Source organism: Nycticebus coucang, chromosome 3, assembly GCF_027406575.1.
Source record: "Nycticebus coucang isolate mNycCou1 chromosome 3, mNycCou1.pri, whole genome shotgun sequence".
Lineage (NCBI taxonomy): Eukaryota > Metazoa > Chordata > Mammalia > Primates > Lorisidae > Nycticebus > Nycticebus coucang.
This window is the reverse complement of record NC_069782.1, coordinates 148,134,810-148,153,050: the sequence shown is the minus strand read 5'-3', so window position 1 is coordinate 148,153,050 and position 18,241 is coordinate 148,134,810. Positions and strand designations below refer to the sequence as shown.

The following is an 18,241-nucleotide window of genomic DNA, read 5'->3' as shown; positions in this document are numbered from 1 at the left end:
CTGCAGAAGTTTCTTGTAATAGTGAGCTTTTCATTGGATTTATGCTTTGTTGGATAGAAGCTTGGTGTTCAGATTGCCATCTGAGCACTTATCAAAGAGAGCAGGAAACTGATTGAATGTCCACAAACTGGGAGTCGCTTTAGAAAAGCATTAGGTCCATTTGTTTGAGTTTGCTTCTCAGGGGAATGAATTTGTCTCAAATAATTTTCTAACATATTCTGCCACCACTGAGTATTGAAGCACAGACCCCGCTGGATTTCTGGGTTCTGCTTTAGCCCAAGTCATCCAGCAAATGTCTAAAATCCAGGTAGAGATTTAGAATCCCAGATGATTAAGAGATTAATGTGTATTTTGACACTTAACACCCTGTAGGACATCAGAGATCATAGAAGCTTTTACTATTAAGTAAGTCCAGTGTGTTATGATGGGAATTTTCTCCAAAAATATTTTTAGTTGTGTGGTCCTGTAGCTATTTGCAGCAATTAGTATTTATAAGATTTTTTAAAAATGTATCCTTTAAGGGCAGCACCTGTGGCTCAGTGAGTAGAGTGCCAGCCCCATATACCGAGGGTGGCCTGTTCAAACCTGGCCCCGGCCAAACTGCAACAACAACAAAAAAATAGCCAGGTGTTGTGGTAGGCACCTGTAATCCCAGCTACTCGGGAGGCTGAGGCAAAAGAATCACTTAAGCCCAGGAACTGGAGGTTGCTGTGAGCTGTGATGTCACAGTACTCTACCGAGGGCAACAAAGTGAGACTCTGTCTCAAAATAAATAAATAAATAAATAAATCCTTTAAAGGTGATTAGTTTTGCTGATTTCATAATTAATTAAAAGTTAATTTTTTCTCCTACATTCAAACTTTTTTTTAATAAAAACATGTCTCTAGCTTTGGAAAAAATGTCAATAGAGGAAAAATATTAAGTATTAACTAAAAAACAGTTCATTCGTAGATTGTTATTTTAGAGAAGGGAGAAAGGAACTAACATTTGCTGAGGGTCTCCTGTGACCCAAGGATGCTGCTAGGGGGCCTTATAGCCTTCCTTTTTTCGAATCCTTAGGATAACCTGAGAGAGAGGGGATTATCTTAAAATATATGTAAGAATTTTGCCCAAGGCCTTGTAGTTCTAATTGGCCAAACTGGGTTTTGAACCTGAGCCAATCTGAAATGACATTTCATGGTTTTACTTAACTCCAGGAGAGAGTTAAATTCTGTTGAATGAGGCATTCTTGTTTTGTCACTTCCTCCTTCAGGCAGGTGGCCAAGCGTGTTAGTTGAAGATGCTGTGTTCCCTCCAGGGTGCTTTTAAGTGTCTTGAGTCAGGGTGCCATGGAAGATGTGCAGATGCACTCTACACACCAAAATGTAAGGGGATGGGGTGACAAAAAAAAAAAAAACTCAGGCATTAAGATAAATGATACGTAATGGCAGTGTTCTAAAAGACAAAAATAAATGCAATGATACCCACGATGAACAAAATATCCAAAGTTTAAATAAAAGAAAAGTAACAGTGTGATAGAGCCATGTTGGCACTTGAGGCAATCCTGTCTTTATTTAAAATTGTGTTATGCAAAATCTGATTGTGAGACTGTGTACAAAGTGCGATGGGGAGGCAGCTGCTCTTGAGGGAAGGTTCTCTGGGAGAAGGGCTCCAGTGAGACTGGAGGGCTGCCTTTTAGTTGGTCAGCGGACACAGGTGTGGGAGAAGGATGTGGCAGGAAATGGTAAGTCCCTTCATCACTCCGAGCCTCAGTTATCCTCATCTATAAAATGGAGGGAATAGTAGCGCCAGCTTTATGGGGTTCTTGTGAGTAGAGCGAGTCCGTTGTGTTCAGCACCTGGAATAGAGCCTGGCATGTAGCTTAATGTGGGTTAGCCATGATGGTGGTGGTGGTGGCAGTGGTGACCACTGCATGCAGATTTTTTAAAAGCAGCATCTTTGGGTCCTGTACACAGTGTGAACTTTGTTTTTGCAGACGCCCATGACAGTGATGGTAGTTCCAGCAGCAGCCGCAGCAGCAACCGCCAGAGCCTCAAGAGCACAGCCAAATGGGCAACCTCCCTGGAAAACCTGCTGGAAGACCCTGAAGGCGTGAAGAGATTTAGGGTTTGCCCTTTTCACTGTTAATGGAGTTTGTGGGGGAGAAATAGGCCAGTCTTTAGTACTGTCTGTCCCAACTGGAGAGTAAGAATTTCTCATCTGCCCAGCTACTTGGGAGGCTGAGGCAAGAGAATCGCTTAAGTCCAGGAGTTGGAGGTTGCTGTGAGCTGTGTGAGGCCACGGCACTCTACCTGAGGGCCATAGAGTAAGCCTCTGTCTCTCCAAAAAAAAAAAAAATAGAATTTCTCATGTGTCGTGGCCACGCTTGGCACCATTCTCCCAGGGAGCCCTGGATAGGCACCAGGGGACACGCACAGGCTGTTTCTAGTTCTCATGTAGTTGGGTGGGAGGGATTGGGAAGGGATGGGAAGAAAGACATGGTGCCTATTCGCAGAGTCTGTACAAAGAATTCCCAGCACTGTATCTCTCTGATGTGAAGGTTTGTTCTCTCGTGCTTGGAGGAGTCTCGGGGTGTGTTACTGGCAGAGCTTGAGGCTGGCAATATGAGCCTGGTGAAGGACCTCCTTGAGAGGGTCTGATGGATGGGGAAGTGCAGATGCTACCTGGAAATAGCTTTTTCCTGTTAGGGTGCCCTGGGGGCGGGGTGGTGGCTGCACTGGGAATACTACTTCCTGGACACCAGGCTACTGTCATCAGTGTCCACATCTCAGGGAGGTCTCTGGGTAGCAGAATGGCTGGCCATGTCGCTCACTGCCCAACCTTCTGCCAAAAAAAAAATACACACCCAACTTAAAATAATTTTCATCATGGCATTTTTAGACACGCTGAAAATGTTTTCTTTTCTTTTGTTTAAAAAAAATGGGCCTGATTTTACAGGAATGTACTTTGTTTAAACACTCTCTGGAAGGAACTAATAAATCTTCCACTTTAATTTACTTTTTGGTAATTTATTGTCAGCTAAGAAATGTGAGTAGATTCCTGCTTCATTTTTACTCTTCGTTACGATGTCAAAGCCATTAAGGTCAAATGCATATGAAATTCTAGTTTTGACATTAAACATACTCTTTGTTTTTCAGGGTGGAGTTTTCAAAGGGTAGTTGAACCATGCTCATTTATTGAATTTTGCCAGATCAGACCTTGATGGAAAATATGTCAGTTTTTTTAAGTAGAATGAATATTATATCATTTTCTTTTCTTTTTATCCATAGGAATTTTTAAAAAAGGAATTCAGTGAAGAAAACGTTTTGTTTTGGCTAGCATGTGAAGATTTTAAGAAAACTCAAGATAAAAAGCAGGTATCTCTTCTAATCTACAATCACTTTTTTGATAATTTTTTTCCTTTCCTTACAAAGTCACAACTGCCTTTCCAATAGATGTTGAAATTGCCCAAAGAAAGCTGATTTATATTAGATTTGAGGGACGATGAAAGCTTCAGATTAGGTATCTGATGTTGATCAAATATTAATCATTTTAAATATAGTGAGTTAATCCATTTTTAAATGGAGCTGTTCAATGGACCGATATTTAAAATAAAAGTAATGGTTATGTATTCAGAGCTCATCATTATGTGTGACTTTTTTCCCTCGTGAATAATTTATGAGGATGTTTACCCCAGAGTTTGACATGTTAGCATTTTTGGACGTTGTAAAACAACATGCAGATCTGTAATGATAAAAGCACAGCATGCAGCACATAGATTGTCAATTACTCAGTATATCTTTATAGCCCATAGTTGGCAGTCATCCTACAAAGAAAGTTCCTGAGTGTCCTCTTGGGTAGATGTGTACTCTTTCCAGGAGGTAGCACGTCTTGTCTTTTTTTTAATAAGTTATTTATTTAGAGACGGAGTTTTGCTCTTGTTGCCTGGGCTAGAGTACAGTACATCATAGCTCACACACAGCAACCTCAAACTCCTGAGGTTGAGCGAACCTTCTGCCTCAGCCTCCTGAGTAGCTGGGACTACAGGCTTGCACCACCATGCCTGGCTAATTTTTCTGTTTTTAGTAGAGATGAGGTTTTTGCTCTTGCTTAGTCTGGTCTCAAACTTCTGAGTTCAAGTGATCTTCTTTAGCCTCCCAGAGTGCTGGGATTACAGGTATGAGGCACCTTGTCTGGCCAGGAGGCAGTTGGATTTTCATTCCTGATGTCAGCTTGGTTTTATGTCATCAAAGGTTGGGTGCCAGAGAGGTGGATGATATTATAGGGAAGGAGGCCTGTGCCCTGGGTGGGTTTATGAGGCCCGTGCCTGTGCATTTTTAAGTAACCAAATGCCTACAGGGGCCAGTATGTAATATAAATGAGTGAGACTTTGTGGGAGTGAGGCTGTAGGGAATGGTGGGGAGTGGGACTTCCAGAGGCTGTGGCTGGCTGAGCTTCCCCTGCTTCAGACTGACCCCACCAGCTCACAATGGGACTCCCCTAGGTTTTCGTGTCCCCACCCTAGGGCCCCTTACCCAGGACCCTGAGGGGCTTTCCCTCACAGGCCTCTTCTCTCATCTTCAGTCCAAAGCTGCCTGGTTTTATTTGGAGAATCTGGACATTTGGATTCTTATGTGAAATAATCTGATTTTTAAATGTTGGAACTAATTTTTAAAAAATTTAAAACTTTGCCTGCCAAACAAAACATATCCATGGGCAGATGGGGCTTGTGAGCTGCCAGGTTTTGAGCCTCCGTCTGCAAAAGCTGGAATCCAGGGGCCCATGGCCATTAAGTGTTTGCAGACGCCAGCTTAGAAAATGCATAGCGTGGGTTTATTCAATGGCTCTTCTGGGCCCAGCACACGTCCCCGAGGATGGAGCAGCTTGGCTGCCCCTCTGCCACCTTCTTCTTTGGAGGTGCTAAGGATGGATTCAAAGGTTGGAATTTCCCAGGCCAGCCTAGAAAGCTCGTGCTGGGCATCACCTGTGGCTGTTGCTTTCTGGCTGCTTCTGCCCTCTGGATGACCTTGGCTGGAGCCTCATGGACTGTGAGGGGCCCCAGGGGACAGTGAGAGAGCAGGTGGCCTGCTTTGGAACCCAAGGATTGGGGCTGAGGTCTTTCAGGGTAGGAGCCTTACTGTGCTCCTCTGTCCCCAGCACCCAGACAGGGCCCAGGACAACCATCAGTGATCGTTCAGGACTGAGCAGCCCATGTGCCAGTCTCACCATACACTCGGGGCTCAGAGACAGGCAAGTGAGCGGATGTCTGTGCATCTGCTTTTTAGAGGAGCTGGCCCAGCCCTGCAGTGCAGAGTGGGACATGAGGCAGACAGAGCTGGGACCTGAACAGGCACTCTGAGGTCATGCTGTTGTCCCCCTGCACACCCCGCTGCCCCACACCTCAGTTCAGTTAAATTCCCCAAATCCTTGCAGAGAAGGCACAGGGACGAACCAGGTGAGGGGAACTGGCCTTGGCAAGCGTGAGGAGTGAGCATAGAAATGGAGAGTGTGGGTTGGTCAGCCAGAGCTGGAGCGAGGCGGTGGGCGGATGGGCAGGGCCCCCGGGGGAAGTGACTTTTCAGCTGAGACTCATTTGGGGGTTGGAGTGGGGAGTGGGGCTTCTGGGCAGGGGGTCTGATGGGCCTGGGAGGGGACCTGAGGGGAGATGGTCTCTGAGGGGATGCTGCCTTGCTGTGCTCCTGGCTCGGGCGGCCGCACCTGGGAGCCTGGGCGTCAAGTTGGGGAGGGTCAGGAAAGCCCCTGCTCGGCTTCAGGGGTGTGTGTTGGTGGTTGGGAGGGGTAAAACTTCAGCTATGCCACCTCCAGCCTTTCAGGTTGGGCAGGTCTGGTGTAGGGTTGTCCTGCCTGGTCTCGGAGCTTCCAGAATCAGGCAGCCACCTGCCTTGCCCGGACCCCGACACCCAGCACAGGACTTCTTGAAAGTCTGTGTCTGCAAGCCTGGAATGTGTCAGCTGATCACATCGGTGCCTGAGAAGGTTCTGGCTGGGCCCGGTCTGGGTCATCGTGTGCACAGATGGAGGGGTGTGACCTGACAGGTGGCAGCTTTCTCAAGGCCACTGGCTGGTTACGGACAGAGCCGGTGTTCAGACTCAAGTCTCTGACTCCAGGCTGGGCATTTTCTGGTGGGTTCGGCTGCCAGGGAAGTAAAGCCAGGGAGAACTCTCCGAGTTACTAGCTTACAAAAGGGGAGAAGGACACAGGCACTGGGAGAAGTCCCTGAACTGAATTTCAGTCCAACTTCTCTCGTCCCTTCCTGCAGCAAGGCTGTGGGAGGGCTTATCTCTGTCTGCTGTCAACTGAGGCCACCTCCCTGTTGCCTGCATTGTTTAAAATAGAACCTGTGTTGGTTTGTTTTTCATTCTTTACTTGGATTATCTAGCTCTCACCGACTGGGAGTATCTCGTATACTTCATTTATCTGTCCCCTGCTGTTTGTTTTTTTTCTCTGTCTGTCTGTGGGCCCCATGAGGTGAGGCCCCTCTGTTTTCTCCCACTGTCTAGACCCACGCCTGGCTCACCAGCGCCTCCTCTCTTCTGGTGGGGTGAAGGTTTCTCACCCAGGCCGGATCCTCACCTTGTGCTGTAGCCGCTGCCTTAGCAATGGACTTGAGAGATGAATGTCATCCACTCTGCTGGGCTCTTGTCCTCAGAAGGGCCAAATATTGAAACAGCATGGTATCCTCATCATCTGTGCTTAGCTTCCTGGCAGGTGGGAAAAGTGGTCCCTTAGTTTGTGAGAATCTTGACACTCTGCTTTTATGGCAGGGGTGCTGGAGACTTGGGACATTGGGAAGATGACACATCCCACCCCTGCTTTGGGGTCCCTGCTGTGGTTGAACCGTCCAGGCGTCCACATTCAGCAGTCAACTTTCAAAGCCGTTCTCTCCTTTTGCAATTCCTTTATGGTTTAACATTTTTCTATAAAGTGCCTCTTCCCTATGAATGTATCCATCTTCTTTTTTTTTTTGAGATAGAGTCTCAGGCTGTTGCCCTAGTAGAGTGCTGTGGTGTCACAGCTCACAGCAACCTCGAACTCTTGGGCTTAAATGATTCTCTTGTCTCAGCCTCCCGAGTAGCTGGGACTACAGGCGCCCACCACATGCCTGGCTATTTTTTTTGTTGCAGCTGTCATTGTTGTTTTAGCTGGCCCGGGCCAGGTTTGAACCTGGCAGCCACAGTGTATGTGGTTGGTGCCCTACTGATTGAACTACAGGCACCGCCAATGTATCCATCTTCTAAAACAACCTCTCTGACCCTGCCTCCTACGAAATCACCCCTACATCTTCCTTTGCACCAGCAGGAAAGGGGAGTTTCACGTCCTGGGTTCCCAGCCTTTTCTGTGCTGAGTCATTCATTCCCTGGTTTTTATGGTACATAGCCGGAAACAGCTTCCTGAAAATGGGGACCTGGCAGGGAGGCCTGTGCAGACCTTGTAGAGAGAAAATTTTTTTCCTTCCTCATTGATAACCTGACGGGACATAGAATTCTAGGGCGAGACTCCTTCAGAATGTAGAAGACTTTGTTTCCTAGTCATCCACTTCTATTACAAATCCATATTTTATATGTAAATTTTGTAGTTTTGCTTTTTTTCTCTCTGGAATAGTATAAGATTGTCTTTTCTTCATCAATACTCTAAAACCGTACAGTCAGGGCTTGGGGGGCTTCATGCGTTGTGTGGGTATTCTGTGTGGTCTTGGAATCTGGAAGTTGATGGTTTGGGGAAATGCTGTTAAGTTGTTGCTGTTATTATTTTAGTAACTTTTTTCCTTCTCTTTTCTCTGGTCTCTTTTCCAGTGATGGCCCCTTAGCCTTGGACTGAGCCTTTAATTTTATCTTTTTTTCCTTCCTGTTTTCTTATCTTTCTGGCTTTCAGAGATTTCAATTTGTCTTCATATCCTTCTGCTGAAATTTTTCTGCTTTGGGTTTTTGTTTTCTCCAGACAAGGGCCCTCTAGTCTCCCCTGGTAGGTCGCAAGCCTGATCTGTTCATAAACCGAACGTCTCTCCCGTCAGAGAAGGGAGAAGGTTGCTGGGTCCCTTTATTCAGAGGGTCTTTGAATTTCACTGGGTCCCTTTATTAAGAGGGCCTTTGTCCCTCTATTCTGGAGCCCTCCCCGAGTCCATGTCTTTAGGAAAGACAACTCCACTCTCCTCTTGGAAGGCTGGGATAGCACATGGTCAGCAGGATGGCTCAGGGTCAGGGTAGGGGTTGAGGAGCTGGGGGTCTGGTGTTTCTTCTGCTGCTCCCTGCCCTAAGTGGACACGCTTCCTGCTGGCCTTCCTTCCCACCCCCGCAGGTGCCTGGACGTGTCCTCCTTGTTCTCTTCAGTTATCTGCTATTCCTCCTCTACTTTACATCTCCTGAGCCAGTTCTTAGAAATACTCAGTATCATTCATTTATTTGATATTTTTTGCTCCTCATTCTTTTTCTGAAACTGATAGTGATAAAGGTAGTGGTTTGCTCCTTTCATTTGCTCAGGTGTTCTGTCTCACGTCGTCTACCTCGGGCAGAGGGCTGGGATGCAGAGGACAGGGCTGATTAGAGATGGGTGCGGGAGGGGACAGGAACAGCCTGCGGTGGCAGGTGAGACGGCGGGTGAGCAGGCATTATAGGAGATTGTGGCTTTCAGCTTCCCAGGAAGGGACCACTGCGTTCCTCTGAGTTAAGCTGGGGGTGTCTGTAGGGCATCCCATACCCACATTGCTAGAAATCAGTTGGCTTTGTGGGCCAGGAACTAGAGGAAGGGGGTAGGGCTGAAATCCTAGGAAAGTGTATAAAGTTGCTAGCCAATGGTAGAACTCTGGGAAACCCCAGAATTTATGAAGGGGACAGAGGAACAGCAGCCAGTCAAGGAGACAGAGACACAGGGAGGTCTTGGGAGGCCCTGAGGGGACGGGCAGGGCAGTGAGGGAGCGGGAGCAGGAGGAAGGTGGGAGTGAGCAGTGAACAGGTGCAGAGGGAGCTGGGTGGAGAGAAAGACGTGCATGCTTTTCCTTTGAGGTGTCTCAGTGGGGAATTGGAGGTGGGGAGACCATTAGGGCGTCAAAGGGGGGCTCTTCTGAGCACTGGGCCTCATGACTTTGCTGTTCATCTGCGCAGATGTGTTTCTGGGCCTGATAGGCAGGTGGATTCGCTTCTGCTGATTGTGTGCCTGTGGGAGCAGGGCTGGCTTCTGACTGAGTGTCCTCACTGCTGAGTTGGTGCCAGGCCTCAAAGAAAGGCCCAGACCTATGGGGTGTCTGGGAGGAGCTCACTGGGTGTGCCTGAGTTGACGGGCCCAGGTGGGGACTTATCTGAGCACCTGCTGGGCAGGGATGGATGCTGGGCACACTTGGTCTCCAACGGGAGGGAGTGGCCATCCAGTCTCAGCCAGGGCTGGCAGGTGGGCTGCAGTGTGCAGGTCACACACTCAGGACTGACTTTACTAGTGGGTTGCTATTCCATTCCTGTCTTCACAGTAGCCAGAATAGGGTTAACAAAGCTCTGGAAAAATCTACCAAAATAGCTCAAGAGACTGGTTCTTGTTTTTTGTTAAGTGTTCTCGGCCTGGACACCAGGCCTTCCCGTGACCAGCCTGCGGTCGGCAGTCTCAGGGTTCCCTTTTCAGTCATGCTTCCCAGCCCGGCTGAGATAAGCTCTGTTGCAGCCGCCCCTGATGCTTTGTGTCTGGGCAGCTGGTACCTCAGCCCGCACTGTGCTCAGACTCTGGCAGGAGGGGGCAGGGCCGCAGCACCCAGAGGCTCGTCTCCCTGCAGCCCCTGGGACCTGCTTCCTGTCCCCAGATCCTTCCACCCCCACATCAAAACCTCAAGAAACCCATTACACTCCTTTCTTTCAGAACCACTCACGACAGCCTGGACTCACCTGATCACTATGCACGTGTGTGTGTGTGTATACATGTGTGCACTTGTGTTTACACGTGTGTGTGTGTGAAGGTTCATGGACAGGGAGGCCTCGAGTGATTTCTGCCCCCCGGGCCTTGCGTGGAGTTTGCTCATCTGACCGGCTGAAATTCTACTTTCATGCAGCAGCTTTCAAACAGGAAGTGGTTTTCCAAATATGTTCCTGACAGAGGTGGGTGGGGGCTGGGGGGTCTCACAGCCTTGTGGAGCTAGTGGATCTTAGAGAGGCTAGTGGTTCCGGAGAGCGGCTCCACCAGGGTCTCACTGATGGTGCCCTGGCTCCTGGGATGGTCACATTTATCTCAAGGGGCGTCTGTGTCTTTGAGTCTGGCATCAACCACTCAGGCCGATGGTCAAGAAGGAATGGCCACCGTGGCTTTGGGTGTTGGTCCCACTTGGGCAGTCTTCCTGCGATTATTAGCAAGTTCCGCTTGCCTGGGAGAGCAGGAGGTGGCCGGGCTGCAGCCACTTGGGGTCTCTTGTCATCGGTTCCCAGAACCAAACAAGGGCTACTTTTCTGTGCTTCCAGGCAGCAGTTATGGAAGCCTTTTGGTGGCTTCTACAAAGCCAGGAGGTTTTCTGAGCCTGGGATTTCCTAAGCCAAGCTCTCTGCCCACATGGAGCCCCAGGTGGGCCCTTTGGCAAGGGGGACAGTTTTCTAGGCCCCCAGACCCTGCGTTTTCCCCCATCCCAGCTGTGCAGCTGCATTTCAGAGGCATTCAGCAGCTGTCTTGCTCTGCAGGGCAGGGTAATTAATGCTGTAGACTAGGCGTGCTCAAACTTTTTAAACAGGGGCCCAACTCACTGTCCCTCAGACCGTTGGAAGGCTGGACTATAGTTTTAAAAAAAAAAACTATAAACAAATTCCTGTGCACACTGTACATATCTTATTTTGAAGTGAAAAAACGAAACGGGAACAAATACAATCACACCACCTCATGTGGCCCACGGGCTGCTGTTTGAGGACCTCTGCTCTAGACTGTAACATTTAGAGAAATGGCCCCCATCTCTGCTGCTAACCAGGTGCGTGCACATGAAGACTCTTTTAAAAGAAAATAGAGCTCTGGGGAAGTCCGGGAGGCCTGGGCTCAGGAGGGGGCAGGGTTCTGCAGCCCCTTCCACAAAGCACGCCTTGAAGACAAAGTGCTCACTGTGACATCTGTCTCCTCCCATCAAAGGTGGCCCTCAGCTGCCCTTGGCTGGTTTTAGGTGGACCCCGGTTAGTTGGGCGCCATCTTTCTACTCTGCCTTCAGGATAAAAGGGCGGCCACTGCCTCCGTAGGGCTCTCGCTTCCCATGAAGACTAAACTTGGGACCTCAGTTCAGGCAGCAGAGGCTATCACTGTCGCTTCCACTCAGGGTCTCATTCCCTGAAAGTGAAAACACCCCCCCTGGGGAGACCAACAGGCTGCACAACCCCGGAGGGGGCTAATGTGCCTCCTGGGGTGGAGATGGCAGAATTGAAAGCCTCTAGAACAGTCGGCCCTCAGTCTCCCTGCAGACTCCGTGAGGGAGCCGTGTCAACCTCTCCTGACCTCTGTGTCTTCATTGGGAAAGTGGCACTAATAGGAAAATGGCACTTGGCTGGATGTCCAGGGATTAAGGATATGGGACTGCACCCCGCAGGTGTCCGCAGCAGGCGGGTACTTGATTGTTGCCAGGGATATTGTGGTAAAGTGCACGGAACATAAAATTAACCATTTTGGTAATATTTTAGCGCTCTCATTTTGCCCATTTTAACCATTTTAAAGTACATAATTCAGTGGCATTAAGTATAGTCACAATGTTGTACATTTTTCACCACCTCAAACAATACCCCTTGCCCATTAGCAGCCATTCCCCATTTCTCCCCGTCCTCAGCCCCTGGCAACCATGAATCTTTCTGTCTCTATGGACTTGCCAGTTCTAGGTTTTCCTGTAAATGAGGTCGTACCACACGTGGCCCTTTGTGTGTGGCTCCTTCCTCTCGGCATCATGTGTTCAGGGTCCTCCACGTTGTATGTAGCATGTGTCGATGCTTCATGCTTTTTCATGACTGTGTGATATTCCCATGAGCCCTTAATCTGGAGACATCACGGGATGGTACTAAATAGTATTGTAGGCTTGGTAGCCAGGCATTTCCACATGGCTGGTATAGCAGTGTCGTCACAGGAGGTGTGCCCACTGATGCATGAAGGGCGGGGGCTGGGCTGTGCTGGCCTTTAGGACAGAGCTTCTGCCTGGACGGCTGCAAGGGCTTCCTCTTGCCACGGCATCTTCTCCTGGGCCTGGTTAGAGGGGACAGCAGGGCTCAGGCCAGGAAGGCTGTGTTCGCAGGTGACAAACAGGCCCCCTCTGTCTCCTTCAGATGCAGGAAAAGGCAAAAGAGATCTACACAACCTTTCTGTCCAGTAAGGCCTCGTCACAGGTCAATGTGGAGGGACAATCTCGGCTCGATGAAAAGATCCTGGAAGAGCCACACCCTCTCATGTTCCAGAAACTCCAGGACCAGGTAACACAACTTCCACCCCTGCACCTTGATTTAAAAACCTAAGTTTATTCCAGGCCTGGAAGAAGTCGGTGAAACAGCAAAGGTTAGACTGCCTGGACATCTGGCTGGGCAAGTGAGGCACATGGAAGGGCCGTGGCTGGTGAAAGAGACAGGACTGGAAGTCCAGGCTCAGGGTTTCACTCACGGGATCAGGTTATCTTGATTTTCACCCCAGAGCAGAAAGGAGGCTCGGACCATTTGAGGAACTCCCACTGAGGAAGCAGCGTGTGATAACTGGGAACAGACAGAAAAATCTAGAAAACAAGCAGGAGGGCTGATAATGCCAGGGAAGTTTGTGCAAAGGTTCAAACACCTCCACCTATTTCTGGTGGCCCATTACTGTCAGCTTTTTGTAATATGAAAGTTGAACATTTGGTGACATAGTCCATGTGAATTCTGAATCAAATTTGGTTGTAGAAGGACTTCTGGTTTGCATGGGAGTCTTGCTGAGGGCCTCCTGTAGGTGGTGATTTTGAGCCAATGGGAAAGAAGCACAGACATGGATTTATAGAGGGAAAGGAAGTGGTGTGTATAGTGAAAAGGTGATTTTACTTGGGGATATGCATCCTGCCCTGGACCTCAGAATCTTTTAAAGCTCCCTAGAGTACTTGAAAGTATAGCCAGGGTTGAGAGCCCTGTGCTGTGCTTTTGAGCCGGATGCTGCACTTGGCATGTATTGTCTCATGGACTCTCCAATGAGTATTATTATTCCCATTTTGCTGATGAGAAAAGCAAGGCTCAGGGGTCTGAGTAGTTTGCTAGCATTAAATCACACAGGCAGTAGGAAGCTTGGACACTGGGTTCATTCTTGGCCACCTGCTTTCCATGACCATGCTCCCCTAGTGACCCCACAGCCTGTGTTGGTGTCCCAGTGCCTGCTCTCAAAGTCCCTCCAGGGCTCTGGAGCAGAGGCATGGAGAAGCTGTGTGTCTACAGGCAATCCCATTTCCTAGGACGTCAGAGCCAAGAGAGGAGTGAGGAATCAGGGGCTTGATAGGACTCTGAGCGGTGGCAGCACGGGCTCCTCAAGCTCCAGCTGTCCTGCGGAACATCTCCAAGCACAGCCCAACCTCTGTTGACCAGGCACATCCAGTAGAGTCCTGTACTGGGAGGTTTAGCTGCACAACCTATGTTTAGAGGAAACATAAGAGATAGAGGCTACGTTTTTTTTTTTTTTTTTTTGGTTTATTTTTATTTTTTATTTTTTTTAGAGACAGAGTCTGTCTTTGTTGTCCTCGGTAGAGTGCCGTGGCATCACAGCTCACAGCAGCCTCCAGCTCTTGGGCTTAGGCCAGTCTCCTAACTCAGTCTCCCAAGCAGTGGGGACTACAGGTGCCCGCCACAATGCCCAGCTATTTTTTTTGTTGCAGTTTCGCAGGGGCTAGGTTTGAACCTGCCACCCTCGGCATATGGGGCCAGCGCCCTACTCACTGAACCACAGGCGCCGCCATTTTTTTCTAATAAAATAACTTTTATCTACCTAACATTAAACATCATACATGCTCAATAAAAGAAACTTGGAAAACCAGAGCATAAAGAGGAAAAAACCCGTATGACTCCACCCCTGGCGATAACTCCTAACTAATAATCGACTTCTAGGATGTCCATCTTTTCTATAAATACTCATGTACAGGCGGCGCCTGTGGCTCAAGGAGTAGGGCGCCAGTCCCATATGCTAGAGGTGGCAGATTCAAACCCAGCCCCGGCCAAAAACCAAAAAAAAAAAAAAAATACTCATGTACACACACAAAACAGATGTGATTTAATCAATGGAATGATAGTAAATGTGTTTGTGCACACACAGATGTGCAGTCTCAACTATCGAATGTAAAAAAAGTACTATTACACCCTATTGTTCAGAATCATTTATTAGAGAGAGAAAGCAGAGCTGCTTTCATAGCAAGTCCCTGCGAAGGGCCCCTGGGTTGTATTTCACTTTGGAAAACTCTGCCTCTCCTGGGCCTTGCTGGCAACTGTCAAAATGTGTGCTCAGCACGGTCTGCGGTTCTTTGTTCCCTAAAAGCCCCCTTGAGAGCCTTGTTTGCCTAAATGGAAGAGATCGAAGCTGAAGGAAATGTGTTTGGAGCCACAGATTTCACGGATGGTGCTAAATAAACACCCTGTTCCAGGGTGGCCCCCATGACACAGAATTATCTGGTCTAGATGACAGTGGTACTGAGATTGACAAGCCCTGGCTTCATGCAACGTCCAAAAACGTGGCGGAGTTCTCACGCCTTACCCTCACTAAGCCTTAGGTCCCCACGTGAAAAGCAGCAGAAGCATACCTGTTGGTTTTCTGCAGTGCGGTAGTTCCAGGACAGCGTTAAGCTCACAGTTTACTGCATGTGCTTTCCTCGCATCTCCTTTGACTCTTGAGTAGCTTTGTGGGGGGTGGACCTGGTATCTCGGTGTGTGAATGATGGAGTTCACTGTCCTAGGAGGGCACCGTCACCGCCCACGGTCTCAGAGTGGGAGGAGCGGGGCCAGAACCTGAGCCCAGAGCTTCTGATTTAGCCAGACCCTTTCTACCCTCCTGCTGGCCGGAAGAGGACCGCCGTCCACAGAGGCACTTGTATTAATAGTGGACATGTAGCCCTTGGCCTTCGAGTTCTTACTTTCCTTGATTATCTGTGCTACAATTTCCTTTCATGGATGCTGGGACAGGAGGCGGTGGCCTTGGCATCTAACAACCGATGCCCTCCCCATCCTCTTTTCTGAGTTCCTCTCCGTGCTCAGCTGTGCTGTCCACACCTCTAGCCCTGGCTGATTCTGGTCAGGTGCTGTGAGTCAGCCATACCACAAAGGGGATCAGTTAGTCACAGCAGCCTAACATGCTTTTCTTTGAAAAAGAAATGACAGCATCAGTCTGTGCTGGCCCTGCCAGTGTCACGGCTGAACATGTGTGCCCTGCCAGCCCGTGTGGCCAGAAGCTCCCCAGACGAAGCCGGTGCGGAGCCGGCGACAGCAGCACTTGGCGTGATTGCACATGTGAGTCGGCTCATTATTGCATCATGCGGATTCTGCACAAGTTAAATTTTTTAAATGTTGAACATTTTAAATGTTAACATGTTCATTGTTAAGATAAAGACAAGAAAATTCATGGAATCCAGGGTCTAAAGTTAAAACCCTGCAGGTCCTGCCTCTTCCTTCTCTCTTCCTAGTGGGAAATCCATTGTCAGTCCCTAAGAATGGGGCACTTTGAAGCCTGCTCAGTGACTCAGAGTTGTGCCACGTGAAAGACTGAAAACAAACTTCTGCTCCCACAAGTTTCTCAACACCAGTTTACACACCTGTCTTGCACTGAAGACTCTGGTTTAAATTACACAACATGGCATGATCTGAACAGCCTTGAGCTTTGTGAAGATAGAAAGCCTGGGAGTTTGGTGCATGGTGGGGGAGGGGAGGGTGCTCATTCTTCCATAAATTTTAGGGACCCTGATGCCAAAATGTAAAAGCAGGTTTCTTGAGTTGCCAGGACACCCCCACTAGGCTTCAGGACTGGTGCCAAAGTCTCTTCTGGACAGGCAGAGTGGAAGTGGCCTTCCCCATTCAAAAGGAAGTCCTCAGCCTCTGATGTCTCAGTGAGATGTCAGCGCTCCCAGCCACATCCTTGACAGAGAGAGGAACCATGAATGAGGCCCCATTTTTAGCAGTGTAGTTTTGTTGAATTTTCCCAGAACCCAAGAGGTGAGAAATGCTTCCTTTCTCGATATACATAAGAAGGAGCGAACCAGCCAGTGAGGACTTAGGGTAGGGTAGGGGCTCCAGCCTGCAGGAGTCATCTGGGGGTCTGTTCCCTCTTCCAGACCCTTATTTCTCTAAATAGAGCTCAAGCCAGCCACAGTCCCTCCTTAGGGCTGTGGTGGTGGCCAGAGCTGGGGATTCAGGATGCCTCAGTCTTACGGGCACCAACTGACATTTGCTCAAAAGATCAAACCCAGGCCAGAAATGGGTGTTTTCCAGCACACTCAGCCAGCAAAGGCAGGTTGTGGTTTTTCGTTCTAATGGAAGAAGAGCAGGCTCTTTGCATCTGCCTTGTGGGGGTTGGGGTACGCAGGACAACACTGCAAATACTTAGTGTTTTTACGGCTTTAAAATGGTGTTTGGGGGAGAGAAGAGGGGAACGTGCATGTCTGAAGAATGCTTAATTCCCCTTCCAATGGCAAAAGGCAAAATAAAACGCTTTCTCTCCAAGTAAAAGCATGTCATGTGAGTCTGGACTCCAGGACAAAGTGGACAAACGGCCTCATATGTGGCAACACTACCGAACCCCCAAGCCTGGGAGGGGATTTTGCCCCAGGCAGGCTGTCTCTGGCTCTGTCCATGCCCAGTCTCCTTCTGGAGGTATAGTCCTTCCCAGGCACATCCTCCATCTCTGGCCAGCCTGCCTGGGAAGCCAGAGTGCTGTCCAGGGTGACAGAGCCTTCTGGGTGGCGCACCCTGGCTCTGAGGGCCCAGGCTGACTGGTGCTGCCTTGTCTTCTCACCTGCTCTCTGCCAGCGGCCCCAGACCCTCTCCTGACTGCACCCCTTTCCCTCCAGAGAAGAAGGGGAGGTGGGTTTCACTCCAAGCATGGGCACATTCTTGTGTCTTTTCATGCCCAACCGATTCGCAGGGCTGGAAGGACATTTCTGCCTTTTCACGTGGGGTAGGCACAAAAGCGTGTCTGCAGTTCAGCTGTGCGGGGAGAGAGCTTCAGTCCAGAGACAGCGGTGCTTGCCACCTTCTTTCAGCAATTTCCATATACAGACTAAGCCACATTCTTGAAGCCGATACAAAATCCCATTAATACAATTTTCATCGCTTTAAAGGATTATCACTTTCTTCTTGTACCTGATTGAAATAACATGGCAGAGGGTTTGTAGAAGAAGAGAGGCTGCACGTTTCGTTTAGGTTTCTACTGCACTTGTCTTCAGAGCAGTGTTAAAATGTTTAGTGGACTTGAAATGCAACGAATCAGGACAGTGACAAGATTGGAGCAGCGCATGGATGTTTTTCCGTGCAGGAAGACAGATCCCAATCAATCACTGCAGGGTCTGGGATCTGGAGAGGGCGAGGTGCCTGGGTGATGTAATGACCTCGCGGAGCAGGACGCCATGCACAGTTACACATCTGCAGGAAGGGTCCCTCTCATTTTCCTCCTGGTCCCACCTCCAGCAGCCTGTAGGACTGGATCCCAAGGGAACTGTGCTGAACAGTTTATGGTCTAGGAGTGCAGCTCACGGATGTGGGGGCTGCCCACACCTGAAACCTTACCAAGCCACAGCTGTCTGGGCAAAAAAAAAAGGTTCAGAATGTGGCTCAGCTGCCACTGTGAGCTTTCTGCCTCTTCTTTCATCCTTCCGTCCCACGGACTGATCTACCTCAGCTCTGCCCCAGTGCGTCTGCCTACCTGGAGCCTTCTCCTCATTCCAGACATCTGAATTTTCTTTTTCTTTGTTTTTAGAGTCTAACTTTGTCACTCTGGGTAAAGTGCCATGATGTCATAGCTCATAGCAACTTCAAACTCTTGGGCTCAAGTGATCCTCTTGCCTCAGCCTCCCAAGTAGCTGGGACTACAGGTGCCTACCACAATGCCCAGCTAGTTTTAGAGACAGGGGTCTTGCTCTTGCTCAGGCTGGTCTTGAACTCTGGAGCTCAAACAATCCACCACCTCAGCCTCCCAGAGTGCCAGGATTACAGGCGTGAGCCATCACTCCCGGCCTTGCATTTTCTTCTTTCTCTTCCCTGTAGACAGCCAAAGAGTCTGACTGTGCTGTTCAGGTGCTGACCACAGTCCGGCCCTGGTGAGGCCAGTTCTCCTAAGCTAT

At 49.1% G+C, this 18,241-nt stretch overlaps 1 protein-coding gene across 2 annotated transcripts in view; it reads left to right on the top strand.

Annotated features, from left to right (window-relative positions):
• Positions 1-18,241, top strand: part of RGS10 (regulator of G protein signaling 10) — a 31,598-nt gene that overhangs the window by 9,011 nt on the left and 4,346 nt on the right. For both annotated transcript variants that reach the window (XM_053585622.1, XM_053585621.1), the window contains 3 exons: positions 1,976-2,106; positions 3,270-3,356; positions 12,249-12,392. In XM_053585622.1, coding sequence (XP_053441597.1) covers positions 1,976-2,106; positions 3,270-3,356; positions 12,249-12,392 — 362 coding nt within the window. The remainder of the gene's footprint in view (positions 1-1,975; positions 2,107-3,269; positions 3,357-12,248; positions 12,393-18,241) is intronic.